General features: G+C 31.6%; 3 protein-coding genes across 5 annotated transcripts; 1 reads left to right on the top strand and 2 right to left on the bottom strand.

Annotated features, from left to right (window-relative positions):
* Positions 1-726: 726 nt before the first annotated feature.
* On the bottom strand, positions 727-6,971 carry LOC101253712 (calcium-dependent protein kinase 34-like). 2 transcript variants are annotated; one of them, XM_004228836.4, is made up of 8 exons: positions 5,604-6,968; positions 4,632-4,775; positions 3,583-3,735; positions 2,438-2,553; positions 2,162-2,329; positions 1,794-1,921; positions 1,193-1,292; positions 727-1,100 (listed from the first exon to the last, which is right to left on the bottom strand). In XM_004228836.4, exons 1-8 carry the CDS (start codon positions 6,313-6,315, stop codon positions 996-998), a joined length of 1,626 nt encoding a protein of 541 aa, XP_004228884.1. In that variant the 5' UTR covers positions 6,316-6,968; the 3' UTR covers positions 727-995. The 2 variants fall into 2 exon arrangements, with proteins under 2 accessions (XP_004228884.1, XP_069152434.1); XM_069296333.1 differs by lacking the exons at positions 727-1,100; positions 1,193-1,292 and adding an exon at positions 1,339-1,703 and having other exon boundaries at positions 5,604-6,971.
* A 1,354-nt stretch (positions 6,972-8,325) lies between these two features.
* On the top strand, positions 8,326-17,906 carry TGA2 (transcription factor TGA2). Of its 2 annotated transcripts, none has more exons than XM_004228457.5 (9): positions 8,326-8,592; positions 10,114-10,235; positions 11,026-11,088; positions 11,178-11,237; positions 14,191-14,268; positions 14,399-14,450; positions 14,704-14,975; positions 15,633-15,878; positions 17,529-17,906. In XM_004228457.5, exons 2-9 carry the CDS (start codon positions 10,170-10,172, stop codon positions 17,673-17,675), a joined length of 984 nt encoding a protein of 327 aa, XP_004228505.1. In that variant the 5' UTR covers positions 8,326-8,592; positions 10,114-10,169; the 3' UTR covers positions 17,676-17,906. The 2 variants fall into 2 exon arrangements, with proteins under 2 accessions (XP_004228505.1, XP_010314690.1); XM_010316388.4 differs by having other exon boundaries at positions 8,376-8,592; positions 10,103-10,235.
* Positions 17,907-19,693: 1,787 nt separating this feature from the next.
* On the bottom strand, positions 19,694-23,106 carry LOC101254023 (mannan endo-1,4-beta-mannosidase 4-like). Its single transcript, XM_004228837.4, has 5 exons — positions 22,725-23,106; positions 21,776-21,970; positions 21,406-21,528; positions 20,885-21,081; positions 19,694-20,117 (listed from the first exon to the last, which is right to left on the bottom strand). The coding sequence occupies exons 1-5, from the start codon at positions 23,061-23,063 to the stop codon at positions 19,766-19,768; spliced, it is 1,206 nt and encodes a 401-aa protein (XP_004228885.2). The 5' UTR covers positions 23,064-23,106; the 3' UTR covers positions 19,694-19,765.
* Between the last annotated feature and the right edge of the window lie 222 nt (positions 23,107-23,328).

The following is a 23,328-nucleotide window of genomic DNA, read 5'->3' as shown; positions in this document are numbered from 1 at the left end:
TTTTTTTGTATTTTTTTTTCTTGCATAAAATTTGATTTCAGGGTGTCGATTTTCTTTAAAAATTTATTTTATATTTTTTTAAAACAATACCAACTTTCATTAGAAGTAGATAATTTTGAGGTCAGTATTCACAGTTTTTTTAGTAGTGACTTTTAATTTTTTTTTTTTTTTTACATTTAAGCAGGGTAGTTGAAACGGAGGCTAGCACTATCCACTTTTCCTAGTCAGAGTACGGGCTTGGGCTTCGGTGATAATGTTTGGTAAGAACAATTCGCTAAAGCTTATATGTAAGTTCTACATCGTGATGATCAAACTTATTTTCTTGTATGAGGCAAAATGTTAGTCAATCATGAACACACACATTAAGAAGATGAAGATCGTGACAATGAGGATACTCTGATGAATATGTGTGAGTATGCTAAGATAGATGAGATTAGAAATAATATTATACGTGACAAGGTTGGAGTGACCTTTGTGGGGATATGATCAAAAAAGCGAGTTGAGATGGTTAGGACGTATAAAGAAAATGTGCTCAAATTAATGCACTAGTTAGGAGGTGTGAGAGGTTGTCGATAGCAGGTTATACGACATGTAAAGTAGGCTAAAAAAAATATGTGTGAGAATATTAGATAGAATATGACATATCTTTATCTTTCGAAGGACTAATTTTAGATTAAAAGTATTGAAGATCGAGAATCGGGATAAAATTACAAAACACATCATATCTCGATCAGGGAAAAACAAGGTTTGCTTCAGTAGTTGAGCATTTACATTATCAATTGATAAGTTGTGGATTTAAATCACGTTAAATAATAAATGAAAATACTACTGATCTTTCTGTACCTGATCCAAATCAAACCACCCTAAAAACCAAATTGTATTTTTCAACATACCTATATAAAATCTACAATCTTATCCTTCTTTAATTTCATCACAACAAATAATCTATTGTCTTTTTGATTTTTTTCATACATTTGATGATGAAATTAATTACTTTATGCTACAAATGAATCCCTTCTTTTTCTTGGATTCATTGTTGCTGCCTCTGGATTTCCTTTCTTCATCATTGCTACAAATTCATCATAATTGATTCGACCATCCTAAAATAATAAAATACATTATGATCAATAAATCGCGAAATTAATTAATAATTGCGATTATGTATATAATTTTTTGTTTAATTTTGACTTACATGATCAGTATCAACTTCGTTAATGATTTCCCTTAGATCATTTTCATCATCCATACCAAATTCTCTAAGTGCTTGCTCTAACTCTTCTCTTGATATATATCTAAGGAAAAAAAAAATAACATTCGTAATTGAGAATATGTCGAATATCAATATTCAAAGTATAAGACAACTCATTGCGCTAAGCATCCACATTCAATGCAAGGTATGGAGAATAATCGCACGCACCCCATGTGACACAAACAACCTATAATGATACAAATATACGATTGATTTCACTACTCGAACTCACTAAGGAGTCTGATGCAGACAATCTATACTATTACAAGTATCAGTGACTGATTTCACAGCTCGAATTTATGAGGGATGTGATGCAGACAATCTATGTTGATGCAAGTATCTGATTTCACAGCTCGAACTCACTAAAGGGTGTGATTGCAGACAACCTATGTTGAGACAAGTATCGATGACTAATATCACAGCTCGAACTCATAAGAGGTTTGATATAGATGGCCTATACTGATACAAGTATCAATGACTGATTTCACAGCTCGATAAAATTAAAAATAATCACATCTATGATAAAAAAAAAAAAAAAGCTTACCCACTATGATCCTTATCAAAATATTGGAATGCAGTGTAAAGATGTTCTTCTCTATCCATTTTGTTCATGTGCACTGTTGCTGTGATGAACTCTTCATAGTCTATTGTTCCATTTCCATCAACATCAGCCTAATTTTATTTTATTTCCAATATATATATATAAAAAAAAGGTAATTAATTAGCATTAGAATAATAATAATAAAAATACTATGTCATGGTAAATAATTTAGGTTTAAAAAAATTAAAGAAAAAATCATTATTGAATATGTACATGTATTTTTTTTTAACTCATAAAAAAGATAGTTCGAGTCAGTTATATATATATATATATCGTCAATAGTCATTAAAATTCAAAAGGATAAAACTTACTGCTTCCATTAGTTGTTTAATCTCATAATCAGATAATTTAGTCCCTTGTTTGGCTAATCCTTGTTTTAATTCCTCAAGTGTTATTGTTCCACTATTATCAGTATCCATATTTTTAAACATTTGCTTCAATCCCATAATTTCTTCTTCTGATAAACATCCTGCAATAACCTAAAAAAAAATAAAAATCAAAGTAATTAATTTAGTCTATTTTTGAAAATATTTAACATAATATCTGACGAATAAATTTTATAGCTAAACAATAAAATACACGATTACCCGAAGAGCGACTTTCTTGAATTTGTTCATAGCTCTAAATTGTTTGAGTCTATGTAATACAGCATTATCAAGAGGTGTGTCTGGTGCTTCTCCATCTTCTTTGATCCATGAATGATCTTAATATATATATATATATATATACAACAATTTGTTAGACATGAACATGAAGGTTTTAAAAAATCTTAAAAAATGGATATAATTATTATTTTATATAATATTGGTTAAATATATATATTTTATTTAGTTTTTCATTTACACTATGTTTGGATCGTTGTTATCCATTGTATTGTATCGTATCGTTACTGTACCTACAATGTTTGTTTTGATTGTTACTTAAAATGTATTGTACTGTATTGTTAAATTTCGTTGTTGCGTAACATTGAAAATCCCTATTTTATGGAACAACTAATTTGGTGTGTTCCCGTTGTTACTTAATTTCTTTTTTTTCAATTATATCTTTACATAATATTTCAAAATACTATTTTACCCTTCACCTTAATTATTTAAATCTAGCCAATCCTAGAATAATTATGGATATTTTAGTAAATTTATAAATTACAATACGATACGATACAATCAAACCAAACAACTAAAATGTTATTAAACAACAACAAACAATACAGTCTAGCCAAACATTGTATCTATTGTACAATACTGTACATTAGCGTACAATACAATACAATACCTTATGAAACAATAGGTAACAATGATCCAAACAAAGTGTTAGTGTTTGATTCACCTTCAAGGCCCGACTAAAAAAAGATAAATCACTCATATCAAAGATGTTATATTAAGGGCTCGAACCAGTAGTCTTTAGTTAAAGATAAAAGAATGTTTATCATCCCGATCATCACAATCTTGGTTGGTGTATATTAATATACAAAAAATATGTATTAATTATGTACCTTTGTAGTTAAATATACAAAAGTTATATATATCCCTAGAAGTAATAAGTAGCGTGATCAATTCTACCAAAGATGACTTCATTTTAAGGGTTCGAAGCTGTAGTCTCTAATTAAGAATAAAAAAAATATTTATCTCTCTTGGTTGATATATGAACAAAAATTATGTATCTTTGTAGTTAAATATACAAAAGTTTATATATATATATATATATATCAAAATAATAAGTAAAAATAACTTACTTAGGACTTGCATAGCTGTTAACCTCTGCCTAGGGTCAACAGTTAACATCTTTCTGACTAGGTCTTTTGCTCCACTTGAAATTGAAGGCCATGGATCACTAGAAAAATCAATATGTCCACGTAATATTGCATTGAAAATTCCATTTTCATTTTCTGTAAAATAAATAAATAAAAATAATTAAAAAGTATATAATGAATTTAACCTAGCTATTGTTATTTTTTCATTATATACGAGAACTATAATTTTTCACGATAGATTGATTCTAATACTCACTATTAATTGTGCATTTTTCTTTCAGTGACAAGACTTTCGGTAATGGAAATACTAAGGTCTTTTACTTGAGGTCCCTTGTAAGTAGGGGCAAAGCTATAACCACCCCAGAGTATTTAACTGGGCACTATTCGTCGGAAAATTACGTTATATATATAGCGAGAGTTGGACACGCTTGACAAAAGCTACACCCTGACACAGTAGTAATGGGTGACCATTTGAATCAAGAAGTTCCAGATTTGAACCTCAAAAAACATAATATTTTTTTTTATTTTATTTTGACAGTCATACACTATTATTCTTGGACACCCTTGATAAACTTTCTGGCTACGCCACTGGTTGTGAGTTGGGAAACCGTGTATTTCTTTTAGAAATCAATTTCCTAATTGTTCCAGAGCAACTAGAAAGAGATTTGCTTAACCAGAAAGAATTCGGTTCAAATGTACAATATCTATCCAGAAGTTTACGTAACTCAATCATATTACTAAAAGGTAGTTCGGTGCACTAAGTCATGTCCCCTGAAATAAGGCCTAAAATAAAAACGAAATAAGTGTTTCCACGACTCTACTTTATTCACGGTGACGTATCTTCCTAACTAATGAATGAAAAATTCTTTCCCATGTTATATCAATCCGAATTTCATTTCCGTTAGAGATAATTCTCAATAATACACGTGACATTTGATCCAATAATATTTTATCAGAATATTATAACGCGGTGTTCGAAGAGGGTCAGATTTTTCTCAATAATTATATATGTAGTGGTGTAAATTTTTTACCTGCCCAAAAAGGAGGAACTCCACAAAGAAGAATATATAACATAACACCAATACTCCATATATCAACTTCTGGTCCATATCTTCTTTTCAATACTTCAGGTGCAATATAATATGCACTACCTACAATATCCTTAAACACATCTCCTGCACAAAAAAATAATAATTATCCTTTATAAATCTTCCTTCATGCTGTAATTATATGTTTTTTAAGGAAAATAAATAGGTTTCTTACTTATTTTCTTATGTCTGGCATATAAGCAAAAAATTGTTATTCGTATTTGTGTATAATCTAGACAAATACTATAAAAGGTGAGATGGAGATAGAGGTGTAGGTGAGGTGGTGGGGATACGGGAACGGGGATGTGCATAAGATGTATTAGAGGATGGGGAGAACACAATCAATACGAAATGTTATTTATGTAAAACTTATTTTCCATACTTCCACTGGGATAGTCATTTTTTTCTACAGAAATTGTTTTCTTATGTCCGGTACCATGGTACGTAAGCAAAACATGTCATCCTAAACGTATTTGTATGTGATATAGACAAATACTATAAAAAGGTGAGACGAAGATAGAAGTGTACATGAGGTAGTGAGGGTACGCGGGTGAGGGGTGAACATGAATTGTGCCGAAGGGTGGGAAAAACACAATCAATATGAAATGTTATTTATGAAACTTGTTTTCCATACTTATATTGATAGAGTTATTTTCTCGTTATTCTTAAGAAACTGAACATGAGAAAATTGAAAAATATTTTCCTCCTTATAAAACACATTTTATATTATGCCTTGTTGGAGTAAATGCTAAATAGGGTAGAATTGTAACAAACCGAAAAACCCTAATTTTTTTTCTTGAACTTTCTAGAATGACTTTCTAAATACATTTTTCATTGAAATCATCGCACCTAACGTCCAACCAATCATAATTTAGACTATAAAACGACAGATAAAAATGATCGATATATACATACCTTGCTTATAAAAGACGGAAAGACCGAAATCGGTAGCCTTAAGAGGTGCATTCTCATCTTTACTAAGTAGTAAAAAATTTTCAGGCTTAAGATCTCTGTGTATAACTCCCATAGAATGACAAGTATCAACAATTTGAACAATTGTTCTTAACAACGAAGCTGCAGCGCGTTCTGTATAATGTCCTTTCGCGATAATTCTATCGAAAAGTTCACCACCAGCACATAATTCCATGACCAAATGTACACTATGTTTGTCTTCATAAGCCCCTTTAAGTTGTACAATGTTTTCTTGACCTGTTAAATGATGCATTATTTGTACTTCTCTTCTAACATCTTCAATATCTTCTTTGCTAACTAGTTTTCTCTTTGCTATTGTTTTGCATGCATATTGTTCATTTGTTTGTTTTTGTGTACATAAATGTGTTACACCAAATTGTCCTCTACCTAGCTCTTTACCTATAGTATATGTTGATCTAACATCTTCCATTGGTCTACCTAATACTAGTCCTATTGGTGATTGTTTTGAGGGTTTTGATGATGGACTTGGAGATGTTTTTGTTGGTGTTGGTGTTGTTGAACTTTGATCAAGATTGTTATGTTGTGTAGATGAATTGTTTTCTACATTTTTAGGGTTGTTGATTTCGTTGTTGTTGTTGTTGTTGGTTGTTTCATTTGGTTGTTGTTCTTCTCCACTAGAGCAACAATTCCCCATTTTTTATTTGGGGATAGAAAAAAAAAAGAAAGGAAAGTAATTAGAGAGAGATTACGTAAAGATGACAATTATTACGTCTCGATCTGAAATAGAATGAAGGAGATTTGAATAGATTTAAATGAAAAGTGAGGAAATTATGGAGAGATTCAGCAACGATGCAATGATAATTGTTATTACGTCTTTAATCTCAAAAAGAGTTCAACAACGAAGACGTAATGACAACAATTATTACGCCTCAATCTTAAAAAGGAAAGAAGGAGATTAAAACAAACCTAAATGCAAAGAAATGAAGGTGAGGAAATTACACAATAATGGAAAGAGATTTCAACAACGACGTAACGAAAATAATTATTACGCCCTCAATCTCAGAAAGAAATTAAAAACAAACCTAAATGCAAATAAATGAAGGTGAAGAAACTACACAATAACGGGGAGAGATCGATTTGACAACGACGTAATGTCAATAATTATTACGCTTCAATCTCAAACAGAGAGAATAAGATTACAACAAACCTAAATGCATAGAAATGAAGGTGAAAAAATTACACAATAATTGAGAGGAGATTCAACAATACCATAACGATAACAATTATTACGCCTCAATCTCAAATATAGAAAAAGAAAATTAATTAGAAAAAACAAAAAAAATGTATTAGAATCAAATGAGTAAAAAATTGGGGGGTCAATAAAAGAAATAATTATTGTTTAAAGAGAAAATATTCATTATGAATTTTACTTAAGATTGATTGTGAGAAATTGTAGGAATAAAAAATAATGTTTTTTTCTTTTCAATTTTCTTGGTTTTCTTTCTTTTGTTTTTTTTTATAAAAAAAAATTAAATAAATTTCTTAGTGTTCCTAATTTGTTTTTATAAAGAGATGAAAAAAGAAATGTTTGTGATAAATATGGAGGGTTTAGAGTGCTTTTCGAAATTACTATTTTTAGTAAATAATAATTTTATAAGTTTATTTTTTTATAGTAAGTAAAGTTTAATAAACGTACACAAAGTAATTTGGGGAGGAGTATTAAGTTTTAAAAATTATGTTAATTTCCCATTTTTTTTTGGTCTAATATCTATAAAAAAAAATTTTCATAACGAATTAATGAGAATTTTATATCGTAAAATATATTTTTTTATCACCTAATTTACATCTATAAAAGAAAATAGAGGGTGCAAAAATGGAGTTAGTCTTCGTACTTTAAGGGAATATTTAGCCTCTTTACACTTATTAATCGAAAAAAATATATATTTCTAAACTATTATAAATAATATGCGTGTATTAATTTTTACCCAAAAATTAAGAAAATGTCATAAATAGTCCCTTAATTGTAGAAGTATGTCTAAATTAGTCTCTTAACTATACTTTTATTGATTTAATCCTTTAAACTGTTTAAAAACTTACCAGATTTATTTCGTTAGTATAAGCTATTTGTATTAATATTTAGAAAAATTTATTTACATAGTATCACGTGTCGTTCCATTTGGCTTAAGGATATATATGATCTAAGAATATATCGATAAGGATATATTCAGCCCCAAGTATAACATTATGTATATGTATATCATTTATAATAATTCGAGAATAAATATATTGTTTATCGCTTATTAATTGTCTAATTAGCCTGCTGTCAAGTAAGAACAAATTTAAATCAAACTATTGAACGATACTCCCTCCGTTTACAATTAATCGTCATGATTTTCTTTTTAAGTTAAACTATAAGAACTTTGATCAATATTTTACGACGTATATTGTTACCATATTGATATGTAGAAAATTGCAATTTATAGTATTTTTTTCTTATAGTTTTAGAATATCTAATTTTTTCTTAAAAAATATCCATAATATAATCTAACTCAATTTCAAATATTAATCAAATTAGCTTTCGAAAAACGCAATATGACAAATAAAATAATGCTTGTGATAAAATATTAGAGACGGACATATCCACTCAATTTGGCTAAAATATTAATATTTTCATAGAAAATTAATATAATTCATAGTGAAATAAAGTATAGTCTATGTGTATAAAATAACACCCCACCCCCACCCCCAACACACAAAAGAAAGAGAATGAAAAGAGACTCAAAAGACTACAGTTTTGTTTTTTTGCTGAAAAAAACTTTTGTTGATTTCACTGATTTACTAAACTTTGAAGAAGAAGAAGAATAGGGGTGCAAGAAAACAAGAAAAAGATTGAGTTTTTAGTATCTGATTTTGGTTTATCTGTTGAAGTCTCAGTTTTTTTTGTCCAACAGACCCTTCTTGTTTTTGAACGGTAAGTTACTTTCCCCTCTTTATCTTCAGTTATCATGTATTTAGATGCTTTTTATGTACTATTTTTAGATGAGGGTGTCTGTGTTTTGGGGCTGAAGGTGCAAAGATTTGATCTTTTTGAGGATTTGATGAATTGGGTTTTATTATCTATGTGATGCAAATGATTCTTGATCATATGGCTCTGAGGCTTAGCTTGATTTTAAGTTTGTCTATTGGGTGATTCTTTAGCCTGGATTGTTGTATTTTCATGTTGTTCTTCCTGCTTGTTGCTGCTGTTGTCTTTTCTTTTATCTGTTTTGAGGGGAGGGTCTATCGAAAATTGTCTATCTACCTTAGTTAAGGTAGGGTAAGGTGTGCGTATACTGTGTACCCTCCCCAGACCCTACTTGTGGGATTACAATGGTATGTTGTGGTTGTTGAGATGCAAATGATTCTTGATCATATAGCTCTGAGGCTTACCTTGATTAAAGTTTGTCTATTGGGTGATTCTTTAGCCTGGATTGTTGTATTTTCATGTTGTTCTTCCTGCTTGTTGCTGCTGTTGTCTATCGAAAATTGTCTATCTACCTTAGTTAAGGTAGGGGTAAGGTGTGGGTACACTGTGTACCCTCCCCAGACCCCATTGTGGGACTAGAATGGTATGTTGTGGTTGTTAAGAGGCAAATGATTTGTGATCATATAGCTCTGAAGCTCAGCTTGAATTTAGTGTGTTTATGGGTTGATTCTTTAGCCTTGATTATTTTATGGATAATCTAGATTGACGAGACCTATCTAGATTATCCCGAAGTTCAATATTATTGGTAGGGCATTAATTTTAAAATGGAGAAGGCAATGAAAAATTAATGAGAAAATGATGATTACGAAGAACTTCAGCATATGCATGTAGCACTATTAATTTCACATTAGAGACTCAAAACAATAGGAGATATCTGATTAGAGGCATCACCCAATCAGAGAGTAGAGCACTATATGCTAAAGGGTTCTCAAAAATGTTGAATCTATGCTATGTTTTTGTCTCCTTGTCGTATAAGCCTAGCCCAGTGGTCATCTGATACCGGTAGAAGTGGCTATGTTTTTGTCTCCTTGTTCAGCTTGCGATAATTCTAAGGCAGTTGGCTCTCTCAGGTGTTTCTTAAATGAGTGTTTCCTTGAGCTTCTTAGAAGAATGATTAGATTTTCTTGTAGGTTAATTTGTGATGCATGAGATCTGATGGCCAATGATAGTGGGGCTGAAGCCTAGTACTAAATATGAGATAGATGTGATTTCTCTTTGCTATAGCTAAATGTTTGGCACATTAGCTTCCATTATAGTATACAAAATCTAGTGTTCATGAAGTGCTATTTTTCAGTACTCATCTTTAATTTGCTTTGTCTGGACTCACGTCTGGTATACTTTGCAAAGCTCAGTAGGTGAAGTTTCTTTCACATGTTGATACAGTTGTACAGTATCTTTCTGCAGTTGTCAACTTAATTTCATCAAGTCTATCCTTATTGGACATCATGTTAATCAGTTCTTTTACAGAAATAAACGAGTTCCCAATCTGAAGTGGTTGTACGTGAAATTGGTGGTACTACACGATGGCAGACGTCAGTGCTATGACTGATACGTCAACAGATGTTGATACAGATGATAAAAACTTGAGGGTATATCTGTTATTGCTTTCTTATCTTATTTAATGTTTTCAAATTTCAGCTATAGCTTTTCTAGATTTAAATAAGCATTTATCTGAATATTTTGATTGATAATTTCTGGTTTATCTTCATTCAAAGTTTGGTTAAAGTCCAGTTGGCACGCCAATGTTCTTTTTTTTATAAAGTGAATAGGTAGTTCTTGTGCTTTTATTCTTGGCGAGTTGAACAAAATTCTAGGCAATAACATATAACTTCTTTTGATTTTTTTCTTAGTTTATATAATTGAGATTCTATCCCTGTAAATTCTGTTACCTCTATCTACTTCTACAAAAATCTGAATGATTCACCTTATATAAGATAGTTCCAGGCCAGACATTACTGTGCCATATGTTAATTAAAAATGAAGTTATAAGCTTATTTGTCTTCCATTGATTACCAAGGACAGTGCTTAAGGTTAGTTTGTGGTGCAGTGGAAGGGAAGCACCTGACCTAATATAAGCTTTCTAACATGACTAAGCTTTAACCCCAAGTAGTTGTTATCACCTATATAAATCCATTATGCTCTATCTATGTTCTAAAGTTACTTGGAGGGAATTTTTCTTTTTCCTGATCTGCAAAACTAGCGCATGTTATCGATGTGTTTCAGGAAGAAAAGAGGTGTACGCAATTAGATATTGGAAAAAAAAGCATACTTTATTTCAAAAATTAAATGGCTCCAGAACGTTCCGGAATCTTGCTGTACTTTTAAGCTAATCTGTACTTCAAATTTTAATGAAATTGTTCTTCATCATTCTTGGTGCAGTATCTAAACTCTCTAACATTGGGCGCCACTTCCGATGCAAGTGACAAAACCAGAGACCAAAAGGTTATTCCGTTGTGCACATTCAGAATTCGATTAGAATAATGATTGGAAAAAAAGGTTTTATAACCGAGTCGAACTCTTCTTTTGTGCAGACGCTTCGTAGGCTTTCCCAAAATCGTGAAGCTGCACGAAAGAGTCGTCTAAGGAAAAAGGTAGATTCTCTTACGGGGTTGCACTGTTATTTACTTTATATATAATTCCTTTTGTACTTCAGATTTGATCTGCAAATAGGTTAACAATCCAATGGCTTTTTCTTTTTTATTTAATGATAGAAGTACATTTTTTTCATTTTTCTAAAAGCACCGAACTATTTGAGAAAATGATTATTGGTCTTGCCATAGTACAAAATGGTTTACTTTTCAGTACTGTTAGTCACTTTGGATCAATACTGGAGTAAGAGAACCACAAAACTTCGATGGAAGTTACGTTGTGCTTTAGTATGGGAACAACACCAAGGATATCTTCAGGAGATATACACCTCTAAAGGTACAATTTATTGAATAAACAGAACCTCTGATATCTGTTGCTCTGGTTAACCTGATGAGCAACTGCTCTCTGGTGCTGGATACATGGACTGTGTGAGCTGCTTTGTATTTTGTGTAACTATCTGTCCGGTGTATGGGTAGGGGTATCTGAACAGTGCAGTTATACTTAACCCTAGGTATTTTCCTTTTGATTTTGATTTCAACTGAAGTGAATCAACAAATTCTTAATCTCAATTACACATAGCATAAATGAATACGATTCACCAAATTTAGGTCCAGAAATAACCTTTTTACCAAAGAATTCAAGAACCTCCTTTTATGGATAGTACTATTATCTCCAAATGTGAAATTTATAAATAATCCAAGAATCTATAGTAAAACTCATGTTTCTAATATCATATGTTTGCAATAGGATCCATTCTTCATTTACCTCAGTGTATTGGATTGAAGTAACACAGTTCCTTTCTTACAATATTGAGTCCTAGTGTCTTCAAATGAGTTGTGAATGCAAAATTCCATGAAAGCAGGCTTTTATAATTTATTTCCTGGGACCTTGATGCTATGGCGTCAAAACTAATAATTTTCCCTAAAGATCGAGCTTACCTCATCTTAGTTTTATCTTCTCGTAAACTGGAGTCATTGTTGAAGACTCCAATCATTCTTGCTAGAAATAATTATTCAATAAAATATTCTTTAGATAGATTCCAAACATCATGTAGAAGCGAATCAACTTACTATTACACCCAAAGTCCAGTGCATGTTCTGCCTAAAAAATTCCAGTAAAAAAATACTACCTTTTTCTATACAGGAAATTTAGCATGTCTTAAGTTTTACAATCGGCATGGCCCTTCTGCAACTCACACTATATTTTTGGATCACGCTTTCTCCAATTGTTCAGGATTCCCCATCGTAGGGTCCCCTTGATTCTTCCAAGTGGAAATATGGACGTTGAGTCATCCAATGAGACACTATGATGTCCTAATTCATTTGTTGTCCTGTTATATTTTCACTCAATCTTGTTGAAGCTCCATCATGTCAGTCCAACCCAATGTGACTGCCTCCCTTGCTTGTCACTGCCATTGGTATGTATTGTAGCGTGAGTAAAAACATCAATAAGCTTCTGTTCAGGTTTCATTTCCTTATCCCAAATTCGCCCAACTCATTTCGTTTTCAAACCAAACCTAGCACTGGTGTTCGGGTGTCCTTTTCTTATGTCCTCATTTGTTTTCAACCGAAAACAAAATGTGACTCTTAACATACCTTCGTCATTCCCTCATGGTCAAACACATTCTTAATCACACTACCACATAATTATACTCATCTTTCTGATCAATAGTACTAGCCAGTAATTCTTACATGTAAATGATGAGATAGGGCGTCACCACTTTGCTTTCATTATGGTCTGTTCATATTTAACTCTGCATTAGTTGGAAAGATTTTAGATTATCTGAGACAACTTCTCCTAATACGATTTTAGGTCTACCTTCAATCATCAAACTCAAGGATTGATATTTTCTGGTCTATGTAGAACATGTGAAATTATCTTTGGCGACCTTTTCTCATTATATCCTTTTTTCCTCCTTGCACCCTGTGTTGGATGTGGTTGTTACTTCTAACCCCTATTTGTATGGCTGAACGTCCGTCTTAACATTCTTATTTCTGTACCTCCTTTTTTTTGATATATCGGGCTTTAAAGGCACAACTTTTCTTGTTGTTGAAGACATTATTAAGAAAAAAAGCCTCTCTAACAATTTAAGCTTTTAGATGAAATGGTCATATACTTCAATATGGTAAAGGTCCTGAGTTCGAAGCTCACTGCCACCCATTATCAAAAAGAATTTTCACGCAATTGATCATGAAAAATAATCTAGCCCACATGTGAGGGGTGTGTTGAAGACATGATTAAGAAAATAGAAGTGTGTTCTCAGATGGTCACATACTTTTTTTTTTGAAATTGGTGACGTTGTATTCCTCAGTATTAAGGATATTCTGGAGCCTTCAAAAAGAAGCAAAAGAAGAGAAAAGAAAAGAAAAGAAAAGAAAAAAGAGTAGGAGGAAGCTACTCCGCAGAGATCCTAACAAATCTGTTAGTTCTAATTTATCTATTTCTATCTTTTTACACCAATAATAAAAAGATACAATACAATTCCATCTAACTTTATCTTTTTAAATTTATGCTCTACTCTTGGTAAAAGTTCGCCTGATTTGGATTTGTACATATAGGAATAGGACTAATGCTCCTATTGCCATTTTCTTTTTGTATTTTTTTCAGTTCATTTTATACAAGTATTTATTCTTGTCATATAGCACTGCAGGTCTTGCAATATTTTACTTTTGTTGCCTTTCACTTTGTTATGTATCATATGTAGCATCATTTCACATCTTTATTCATCCTGCTGTTCGCTTGCAAAATTGAGCATATGTATGTGCCTTTTCTGTTTTTTTGCAGCATAATTATGTCTAATTCTTCACTTCTGTTATTCTTCCGGGTTTCTTTAGTTGCATTGTACTACATTTACTATTAGCAGTATTTGTTACCAATTTTACTTTTTAGTCCTTATAGATCTTATATCAATAATAACGCCGGTATTTCATATGTTTTCCTTTTGTGGTGATCTAGGCATATGTTCAACAGTTAGAGAGTAGTAGAATGAAGCTGACACAGCTAGAGCAGGAGCTTCAACGAGCTCGACAGCAGGTTTGTTTAGCAATTGTTTTATGGGTCTAATTTGTTTCTCTTACGCTCTAAAACTGGCGACCTGTGTAGTTATTAGCTAGTTTCTCATAAGATGATAAACATTTTTGATAATTTTTTTCTTAATCCGAAGGGCATATATGTTTCAAGTTCAGGAGATCAATCACAGGCAATGAGTGGAAATGGTATGCTTATCTGCTTTTGCATTTCAACTTTTGAATTCTCAAATAAATTTAGTTGCAAAAGGTTGCACGTTAATAAAGTATGACTAACTAGTAAGAAGGAGACAAGCTAGAACGATCTTATGTATGGGTCTCAGTCATTATATCTATATCTATATCTCTCCATATGTATTGACACTCTAACCAGTTTTACTAGAAGCTAGCTTGGGTTTAGCATTCCGGAAAATTATGTAATATTAACATCTGTATTTTTTAGGAGCTTTGGCGTTTGATGTAGAATATGCACGATGGCTGGAAGAACACAACCGGCGTACAAATGAGCTGAGAGGAGCTGTAAGTTCTCATGCTGGTGATGGCGAACTGCGTATAATTGTGGATGGCATCTTGGCGCACTATGATGAATTATTCAAGATCAAGGCTGATGCTGCAAAGGCTGATGTTTTTCATATATTGTCAGGCATGTGGAAAACCCCTGCAGAAAGATGCTTCTTGTGGCTTGGTGGATTCCGTTCGTCGGAACTTCTCAAGGTGGGAAATATCCTTATAAAAACGTGATACAACGGCTTGGGAAACCCCAATCCCCGTACTTGAATTAGCAAAATAAAACAAATCTGAACTGGTGTGAAGGTTTACGACATGATTGGTAGTTGTCCAAATTCAAAGGAGTTACCGTTTTGAGGATATCTCTTTTAGAATTTGGCCTAGTAAGTTAGCTTAATCTTCATATGAAAGTCTTAACTATTTTGTACCTTCACCATGAATCATGAAGGACAATCGACTACTTCTGACCTTAGTTACAACCACTTTCTTGATGAAAAACTTCCCAATACTTCTCTAGGCAGAAGTTCTCGGTAGGATGCCGTCCAAATTGAATATCCTTGCAGCTTCTGTTTGTTCTTCCGGTGATGGTTTTCTTTTTTTGTGCATTGAAAAGCTTTTGAATTTCTCTGTTCCCCTAACTGTCTTGCTTTAGATGAAACTCTTCCTCTACTGTTACCCTCTCTCATTCTGGTGCCTACTGAAGAATTTCCATTTGTTACTTTTAGATGACTAAATCTTTGGATGCTCCCTTTATTTTCTCTATTCAAGGGCTGGAGGTGGTCAGAAGGCAGATTGTTTTACTTCCTTTGGCTCATTACCTTAATACATTCTTCCACTCTTAAATTTCTGTCTTCTTTGTTGCAGCTTCTCATTAATCAGTTGGAGCCTTTAACTGATCAACAATCGTTGGCAATCAACAACTTGCAACAGTCATCCCAACTGGCTGAAGATGCTTTATCTCAGGGAATTGAATCACTGCAACAGTCATTGGCTGAGACCCTGGCAGGGTCTCTTGGACCTTCAGGGTCATCTGGGAATGTTGCCAATTACATGGGTCAAATGGCCATGGCAATGGGGAAGCTAGGAACACTTGAAGGATTCATTCTCCAGGTGCTTAGTGTTTTATCATGTGTATCCACTATTTTCACTTAAAAAATAGACTTGGTTATCTAATGCATTTCTAACAGCCTCAAATTTATCATTTATATGTCAATTACACATCTTTTGTGGCACCCGGGCAGCCCCTCGAGATCGAGAATGAATAAACTAAGAAGCGTGAAAGAAGAAAAGTCATATATTATTCCAAGTTCCTCATGAGATATTCAATTCTAACTCCATCCAGATAGACTCATTTACTGCATCATATGGAAGCCTTTGAAAAGTTTTCATTCCCAACCAAATGATCACTTGTCCATTCCACCTTAAAGGTACCTGCCGACCAACATCCCTAATGGACTTGATTTGTCCACCTAAAGTTATCTTATTCCATCTTCATGACCAAAAACATTCAGTTTGCTGTAATCCTGAGAGGAGAATAAGGAGATGGAGAGAACTAGTAGTGTTTTTTCATAACTTAGTAACTGGCTGACTCTCTCTGTTTCATTTTATATGATAACGTTTGATTATGAACGATGTTTGATTGGGATACTTGCCACTTCCCAGTCTCCCACCAGCAATAGGTACTAGGAAACTCTATCCACCAAGGCTAGGACAGATGGTAGAAGTCACCTAGTGTTATTATCTTTGTTGGGATTGAACCTGAGATCTCATGGTTCTTGACCCACTAGGCAACACCCTTGAGTGCAAAAACATATTGAACTACTTATTCGTTTATTCTATCATTTCTTTTTTCCTTTTTTCCTTCTTGGTTTTGATATTAATGTTTCTCCTGATGAGAATTAGTAGGAAACAAAGAATGGAGTTGAAGCAACTGTAGTTCTGTATCTCGTATAGGTGCTGGGCTATTTTCTTACCTAGAGAAGGATGCTACGAAATTACTGAAGATATTTGCCCATGTTCCGAAGATAGAAAGGATGTATGAGGGAGTTTAGGGTGTCATTCTGATTGTATTTCCTAGTACAGAGTCTCATAACTTCCTGTCTTATTTTTTGTAATTTCACTCTTGATTTTACAGTGGTAGTTAGAGACAACTCTGCACTGAGCTGTACCAATTGGAAAAACCGGTACAATTATTGGCATGGTGCTAGTAATTATGGTTAAAAAGGTTTAGATTAGAGGTGAGATTTGCAAAACTTTGCTAGTTAGGTTGACAAACATGCTTGCAGAAAGAAAAGAAGATCTTTTTATCGCTGAAAGATCTTGCATTGCATTAGAACCATCTCCATATCTTTTATGTTCTGAAATGCAGCAGTTTAGTTGGGTTAGAACTTAGATGGCAACTTGTATGCATGAGATGCCATATATACAAATATGTGTTTGCACGTTCGAGTACGTGTTGGTACCATTAGAAAATGCAGTACTTCTTTTTTTGTGTAATATTGGTTTGAGATGAGTTTAAATGGAGCAACATGGTCAGTGAAGATTCATATAATGACCTCAACTTGCTTACGTAGTTGTGATACGAGGATAGCGAATGTAAAGTCAAAATCATTTAAGCTAGAGGGATCTGGAAAGTGAGATTGGTAGGTTTCGATGGCTAGTGGAGATATTCGTATCTGCTCTGACTATCTTTGTTTTGAGTACATGTTGAAAGCTATCCCAGGCATACAAAAAACTGACCTATGAAAATGTAAATGTCAGGCTGATAATCTACGACAACGGATGCTACAGCAAATGCATCGGATATTGACAACTCGCCAATCAGCTCGTGCTCTTCTTGCTATCGGTGATTATTTCGCTAGACTGCGAGCCCTTAGTTCTCTCTGGCTTGCCCGTCCCCGAGAGTAACAAGTAACACCAACTTTCTTCTGACATTAGCATATGTGAACCTCTTCCTGTAATGCTGCTGGTTTCATTTGTTGTAATGGTATATCAGTTATCATATATAGTTAGATGGATGTAATTATGTTAACTAGCTTTATAATTTCTATTCTTTGTCATCTTGTGTTAAACTTAATTGTTCATCTTATAGTATATTTCAGATTAATGGAAATGGACAGTGGTTGACTTGCTCTCTAATCAGTGTTGTTGTATCAGCTGTTGAATTTGGAACTATATTTCTCTATTTCTCTTTATTGACATGCATCGCGAAGCATCAAACATGGGTTGTGGTGTATTGGTGGGACTTGGGAGTGTTGGGAGCGTCACCCCTGAATGGGCCCTAAGTGCGCGATCCGAATTTAATTGGAGTTTCATTGTGGGTTCGGATGGGTTGTGGTCAACTTGTTTTATCTTATCTTACCTAATGGGGGTGGGAGTTAGTTATAGACCTCAACGCTATTGATATATATATTTTTATTTTCTACCCGATGTTTGGTATTTGCAATGGAATCAAATAATTTTGTATTCGCGCCGCGTAGGGCTCATTCTGGGAAACGCTCCCTATCAAGGTTTTTTTTATATTCAAGCTCAAACCCGAGACCTCTCGATTGAGGGAGAAGCAACCCCATCCGTCTCATGCACCATATCCTTTGGTGGTTACCTGTTATTGATATCAATGGCGCAAAAAATTCACCTAGTTTGCGAGAATTTAAAATTGGGCAAATCAAAATCTAATGTTCATCAGATTAGCCTAAAATGTTTCTCGATTATTTTAATTGATACAAAACTATAATCCATCTATTTTTGGGCCCTCAAATACTCTCGATATTAATCTTTTGGCTAAAAAATATTCTCGATATTAATCATTCACGCGCATGTTCATTTCTATCTATCATAATTAATAATGGTGCTTTTGACATTTTTACCATATATTTTGGGTAAAAGTCAATTTTATTTAAAATTTTTAACTTCACTCAATCTCGAACAATCAACATTTTCATTTTATATGTCATTTAGTTAATTTTATATCTACTCTACTCTTGCTATCAATCTATATCTTATTTTTTTATTACCCCTTTAAAATCACAATATTTATTTTTAAAAAAAATATTACAATAAATTTTACATGAAAAATAAAAAATTATTTTCAAAATGGAAAAAACAAAGTACGAATTATTAATTGAATTGTATAAGAATTAATGATATTCGAAATAAATAAATAAAATTAAAACAATTAATTTCATTTGTAATAATTCAAACTCTAATATTTTGTTACACACGTGTATAACATTGAGTCATAACTTTATAAAAAATATTACGCAAAGCTTGTTGATTTTTAGAGTCTATTTAAGAAAATAATTTTTTAGCCCGGCCTGACCGACTGAGTAAGCCTATTGATTTGTAGGGCTTGAGAAATATCGATATGGTCGACATATGGGCCAATAAAAATTAATTAAAAAATATAATATAATACTAAAATTTAAAATTAAAGAGAGTCCAAACTCAAAACAATTAAGTTAATATTTCTATTTTAGATATTTATACTTTTACTTTAAAAAAAAAACTTAATAAATATTATAAAGATAATTCTATAGTAATATTAACATCGTGTAATATTGTCTTGTCGATATTTATGATAACATTTTTAAATTATAATTTATTTTTTAAAAAAAATAGGCTTGCCTGGTAAGCCTGTAGCCCATTTACTTCTAGGTTGGGTCGATTGTTTTCTGGCCCACACTAAAAATAGGCTAGCCTGACCTGACCCGTAAAATATCAAAGCGTATATGTGTTAGCCTAAATAGGGTGAGCTAGTCCATATTGACAGATCTACTATCAACGTATCGAGTATATTCTCTACGCAACATAAAACAAATAAGTCAAATACAACAAAGAGAAAGATCTTCAAAACCTCAAACAATTCCATAAAATTTTCAATACTATCAATTTTATGTTTGATAAAAGAGAATCATAGCTTAGATAAATTACAATAATCTTGATGTTTTGAATAATATTAAAAAATATTATTGTAATATATATATATATATTTTTTGTTACTATGATAATTTAGAGAGCCTAAGAGATTGTAAGAGTATAACTCTATCTGTTGATGGGCTTATTTGTAAAACCACTTCATAACCATCACCATAATTTTCCATTCCTTGATCCAATAATTGCCAAAAAAGCCCACCACCACATGGGCCTCCATTTTTAGCACAATTAAAAATATTTCCATATATTTTTCCAAAATAATTATCTCTCTTTTTAATATTATATCCTGTGGTATTTGAAGATTTGCCAAATTCTCCAATTAATATGGGCTTTTTCAACAATTTGGAGTCATCTATATGGGCTTGGATCCATTGTGAAGCCCAATTGTCTTGGGCCTCTGGAGTTGAACCTGGTAACCTGTAAGTCCAAAAGGCCCAATTAAGGGTACAAACGTTAGTGCATCGTGTACTATGCCTCAACATTTACGACTAAGAGAAACTCTGTTATAGCAATTTATGTACATTCTACGAATAGAGGAACACATAGAGTTGAACGTAGTAAATTAAGAAAATTCAAAGATTTCGTAAGCTAAATCATCGGTTCTTCTCTCTCCATTGGGACAATAGGGTTGTTATGCCTCAACATTTACGACTAAGAAAAACTACTCAATGTACTGTACGAATAAAGGAACGCATAAAGTGAACATAGTAAATAACAAATTCAAAGATTTCGTAACCTAAATCATAGGTTTTTCTATCTATTGAGACAATACGGTCGTTATGCTGTGTCAATATTTACGACTAAGAGAGGCACTATTTTTAGCCTTTTTTTAACAATTAATGTACTATACGGATAGAAAAACATATATAGTAAAAATAAGAAATTCAAAGATTTCGTTGAAAGTATAAATTTTCTGAAAAAGCCCTAATCGTAGGTTCTTTTCTCCATTGAAACAAGAGGGTCGTTATGCTCGCTACTAAATTTGTTAAAGAGATGAAATATAAAAATGATATCAGATGTTGAATCAAAATAATCTTTCACGTAGTCTCTACTGATATCAACCGAATATCTCTCGGAAAATATTTTTCTTCGTATCGAATACTAGTGGTAAAAAAAATCACAAAATGATAATGAGAGGGTGCAATATTGTATATAAAATGAAGAGGGGATTAGAAATTATATACCATTGATCAGGGTAAATATGAATTGTGGTAAAATCAATTTCTCTAATTTGATTGTTGGAGATAAAATCAGTCCCATAATTGATATAATTAGGGTTATATTGTTTCTTGTCATTCCCATAAAATCCTTCAAGTCCAATCTCCAAGAGATGATTTGTATCTATTGATTTCAAATGTCCCGCCATTTCTCTAATCCAGTTCTGCAAAATATACGTCCAACAAAAAAATAATTATTTCATATAAAAATATATAGTGAAATCTTAAAAGGTATATTATACTATATATTCACACACATATATATACCGATTCAATAAATACATTATATATTTCTATCAAATCGTAATTAATCAATACACATTATATCTTATATGTATATTCACACCTATTGATCTCTTGTGGCATAATGCAATTTATATATTTTTTTTTCAAATTTGTTAGGTACGATAAAAGTTATTTTTTAAAAAAATTATTTAAAAAAATAAAAATATAATTATTTTTGATCGATCGATTAAATATAATATTACCTGTATTGTTTTACTAGATAGATCAGATGGGCATCTAGGCTCATTTATTAATTCCCATGAAAGAATTGTTGGATCATCTTTATATGCCACTTTGGTTATTTTATTAACTCTTGTAAGCATATCCTATATAAAAAAAAATAAAAAAAAAATTTAAAAAAACAAAACAATATAAATACTATAATAATAAATGAGTTCATAGTCAAACATATTATACGTGTGCTGAATTAAATTATTGAGTTCACGTGAATCAATAACTGATCTATAGAAATCAGTTCTGCTGACAGCTCCACGTAAAATAAAAATATTAGGAGTAAAATGTAATAATTGCACAAAATATATAAGTAAAGAATCTTATTATTAATTTATTTACCTTGATATAATTTTTGTAGAATTTTTTGACCATAGGATTAGTGAAGAAATCATCATCACTTGTTAATTTTTGGCCTTTTTGCACTGCCCATTCTACATATTGTTTTTTTCCTCCAAAAGCTTCAAAATTATCAACTAATGAAAGAATTAAGTGAATTCCATAATTCTTTGCTTCTGATATCACAAAATCCAATCCCTAAATAAAATAAATAAATAAATAAAAGCTTGAAAAGTGCATAGTGAATTATTTTATTGAAAGTCATAAAGGAAATAAATGTGATGATAATAAAATTAATAAATTGATTTGAATACTTTAGTTTGACTAAATAAACCAAATGAATAAATCACAATTAAGAAAGAGTTAATATTATCTGATTAAATAGATGGGATTTTATTAAATTTGATTTTTTACAATAAAATGAGATGACAAGAATATAATTATAACCAAACTTGGGAAAACATGATCCAATAGTTATAGTTACACTTTTTTTTTTATATATATATATATATATATATATATATATATATATATAGCAAATGATAAAAACTCAATTTTTAATTATTAATTAAAATTTAATTTTGGTCCAAAACCCTAAAATATTTTATGCAATGACCAAACCATAAATAAAAAGTTGTTAGAATTTCAAAAAATGGTTTTTAACATTTGTAACAATAAAAAAAGAGACATAAATGAAATCAATTAATTTTTTTTTTTTAAAAAAAGAATTAGAGAGAGCTTGGGAAACAACAAAATAATTAAATCAAAGTGCCATACACATGTAGAAAATATTGAAAAGAAAAAAGATATTTGTTTGACTCATATTATAAATTATTAAAAAGGGATAGCGAATACTAGAGAAATATCATTTAGATAGCAGTTTTCAAGCGAAGGATTCGTTCCTCTATAAAACAAATACAAAACAATAATTTTTTAACCTCTATTAAAGTACCTGAAACATTTGCTCGTTATAAACGCCAGGTGCGGATTGTAAAGGTCTAGATCCACCATCCGCAAAAGCCCAAGTTCTAGCAACATTCATTTTATATTTAGAAGCTTGTTGAAATATATTTGTAACTTTATTTCTTGTTGATGGATCAGAAGCCATATACATTAACCAATAAGAATTAAATCCATTTAAATAAAATGGTTTTCCTTCTAATGCAAAATGAGTTCCATCTATGTAAACAAAATTAGAGTCTAAAGAAGCTTTAATAGGGTTGCTAAATTCATTTAGAAATATTGTCAAAATAGCAACCAAAATGAAGATAAATGAGTTTTTCACCAACATTATTTATTAATAATGTCAAGAAACAAAAATTTAAAAAGGGAAGTAATGGGTTTATGCTTGGTGTTGTACTAATGTTTTGGTGTTGTGCTTATATAGGTAAAAAAAAATTAATTTGAAAAGTTACAATTAAGATTTTAATATTATAGTCAGGGTCATATTTAGTGAATCATTAATTACTAATAAATTTAATTAATTTTGACTAATTTTAATGGCTTTCTAGACTATTCCCTTCTTTTTCTGATTTATAAAGTCTTACATCACAATT

This window comes from Solanum lycopersicum, chromosome 1 (assembly GCF_036512215.1).
Source record: "Solanum lycopersicum chromosome 1, SLM_r2.1".
In the NCBI taxonomy this organism is placed as follows: domain Eukaryota; kingdom Viridiplantae; phylum Streptophyta; class Magnoliopsida; order Solanales; family Solanaceae; genus Solanum; species Solanum lycopersicum.
The sequence above is the reverse complement of the archived record's forward strand: the minus strand, read 5'-3'. Positions and strand labels throughout refer to the sequence as shown.

What these genes read in the sequence shown, in the direction of transcription:
- LOC101253712 (XM_004228836.4), bottom strand. Translation starts at nt 6,315, where the DNA reads ATGGGGAATTGTTGCTCTAGTGGAGAAGAACAACAACCAAATGAAACA. An exon ending in TTCCGTCTTTTATAAGCAAG is followed by an intron (nt 4,776 to 5,603) that starts GTATGTATATAT and finishes TTTTTTGTGCAG; the next exon opens with GAGATGTGTTTAAGGATATT. An exon ending in TCAAGAAAGTCGCTCTTCGG is followed by an intron (nt 2,330 to 2,437) that starts GTAATCGTGTAT and finishes ATTTTTTTTTAG; the next exon opens with GTTATTGCAGGATGTTTATC.
- LOC101254023 (XM_004228837.4), bottom strand. Translation starts at nt 23,063, where the DNA reads ATGTTGGTGAAAAACTCATTTATCTTCATTTTGGTTGCTATTTTGACA. An exon ending in TCTACAAAAATTATATCAAG is followed by an intron (nt 21,529 to 21,775) that starts GTAAATAAATTA and finishes TTTTTTATATAG; the next exon opens with GATATGCTTACAAGAGTTAA. An exon ending in CATATTTACCCTGATCAATG is followed by an intron (nt 20,118 to 20,884) that starts GTATATAATTTC and finishes TTGGACTTACAG; the next exon opens with GTTACCAGGTTCAACTCCAG.
- TGA2 (XM_004228457.5), top strand. Translation starts at nt 10,170, where the DNA reads ATGGCAGACGTCAGTGCTATGACTGATACGTCAACAGATGTTGATACA. An exon ending in AGAGTCGTCTAAGGAAAAAG is followed by an intron (nt 11,238 to 14,190) that starts GTAGATTCTCTT and finishes GTGGTGATCTAG; the next exon opens with GCATATGTTCAACAGTTAGA. An exon ending in ACAGGCAATGAGTGGAAATG is followed by an intron (nt 14,451 to 14,703) that starts GTATGCTTATCT and finishes TGTATTTTTTAG; the next exon opens with GAGCTTTGGCGTTTGATGTA.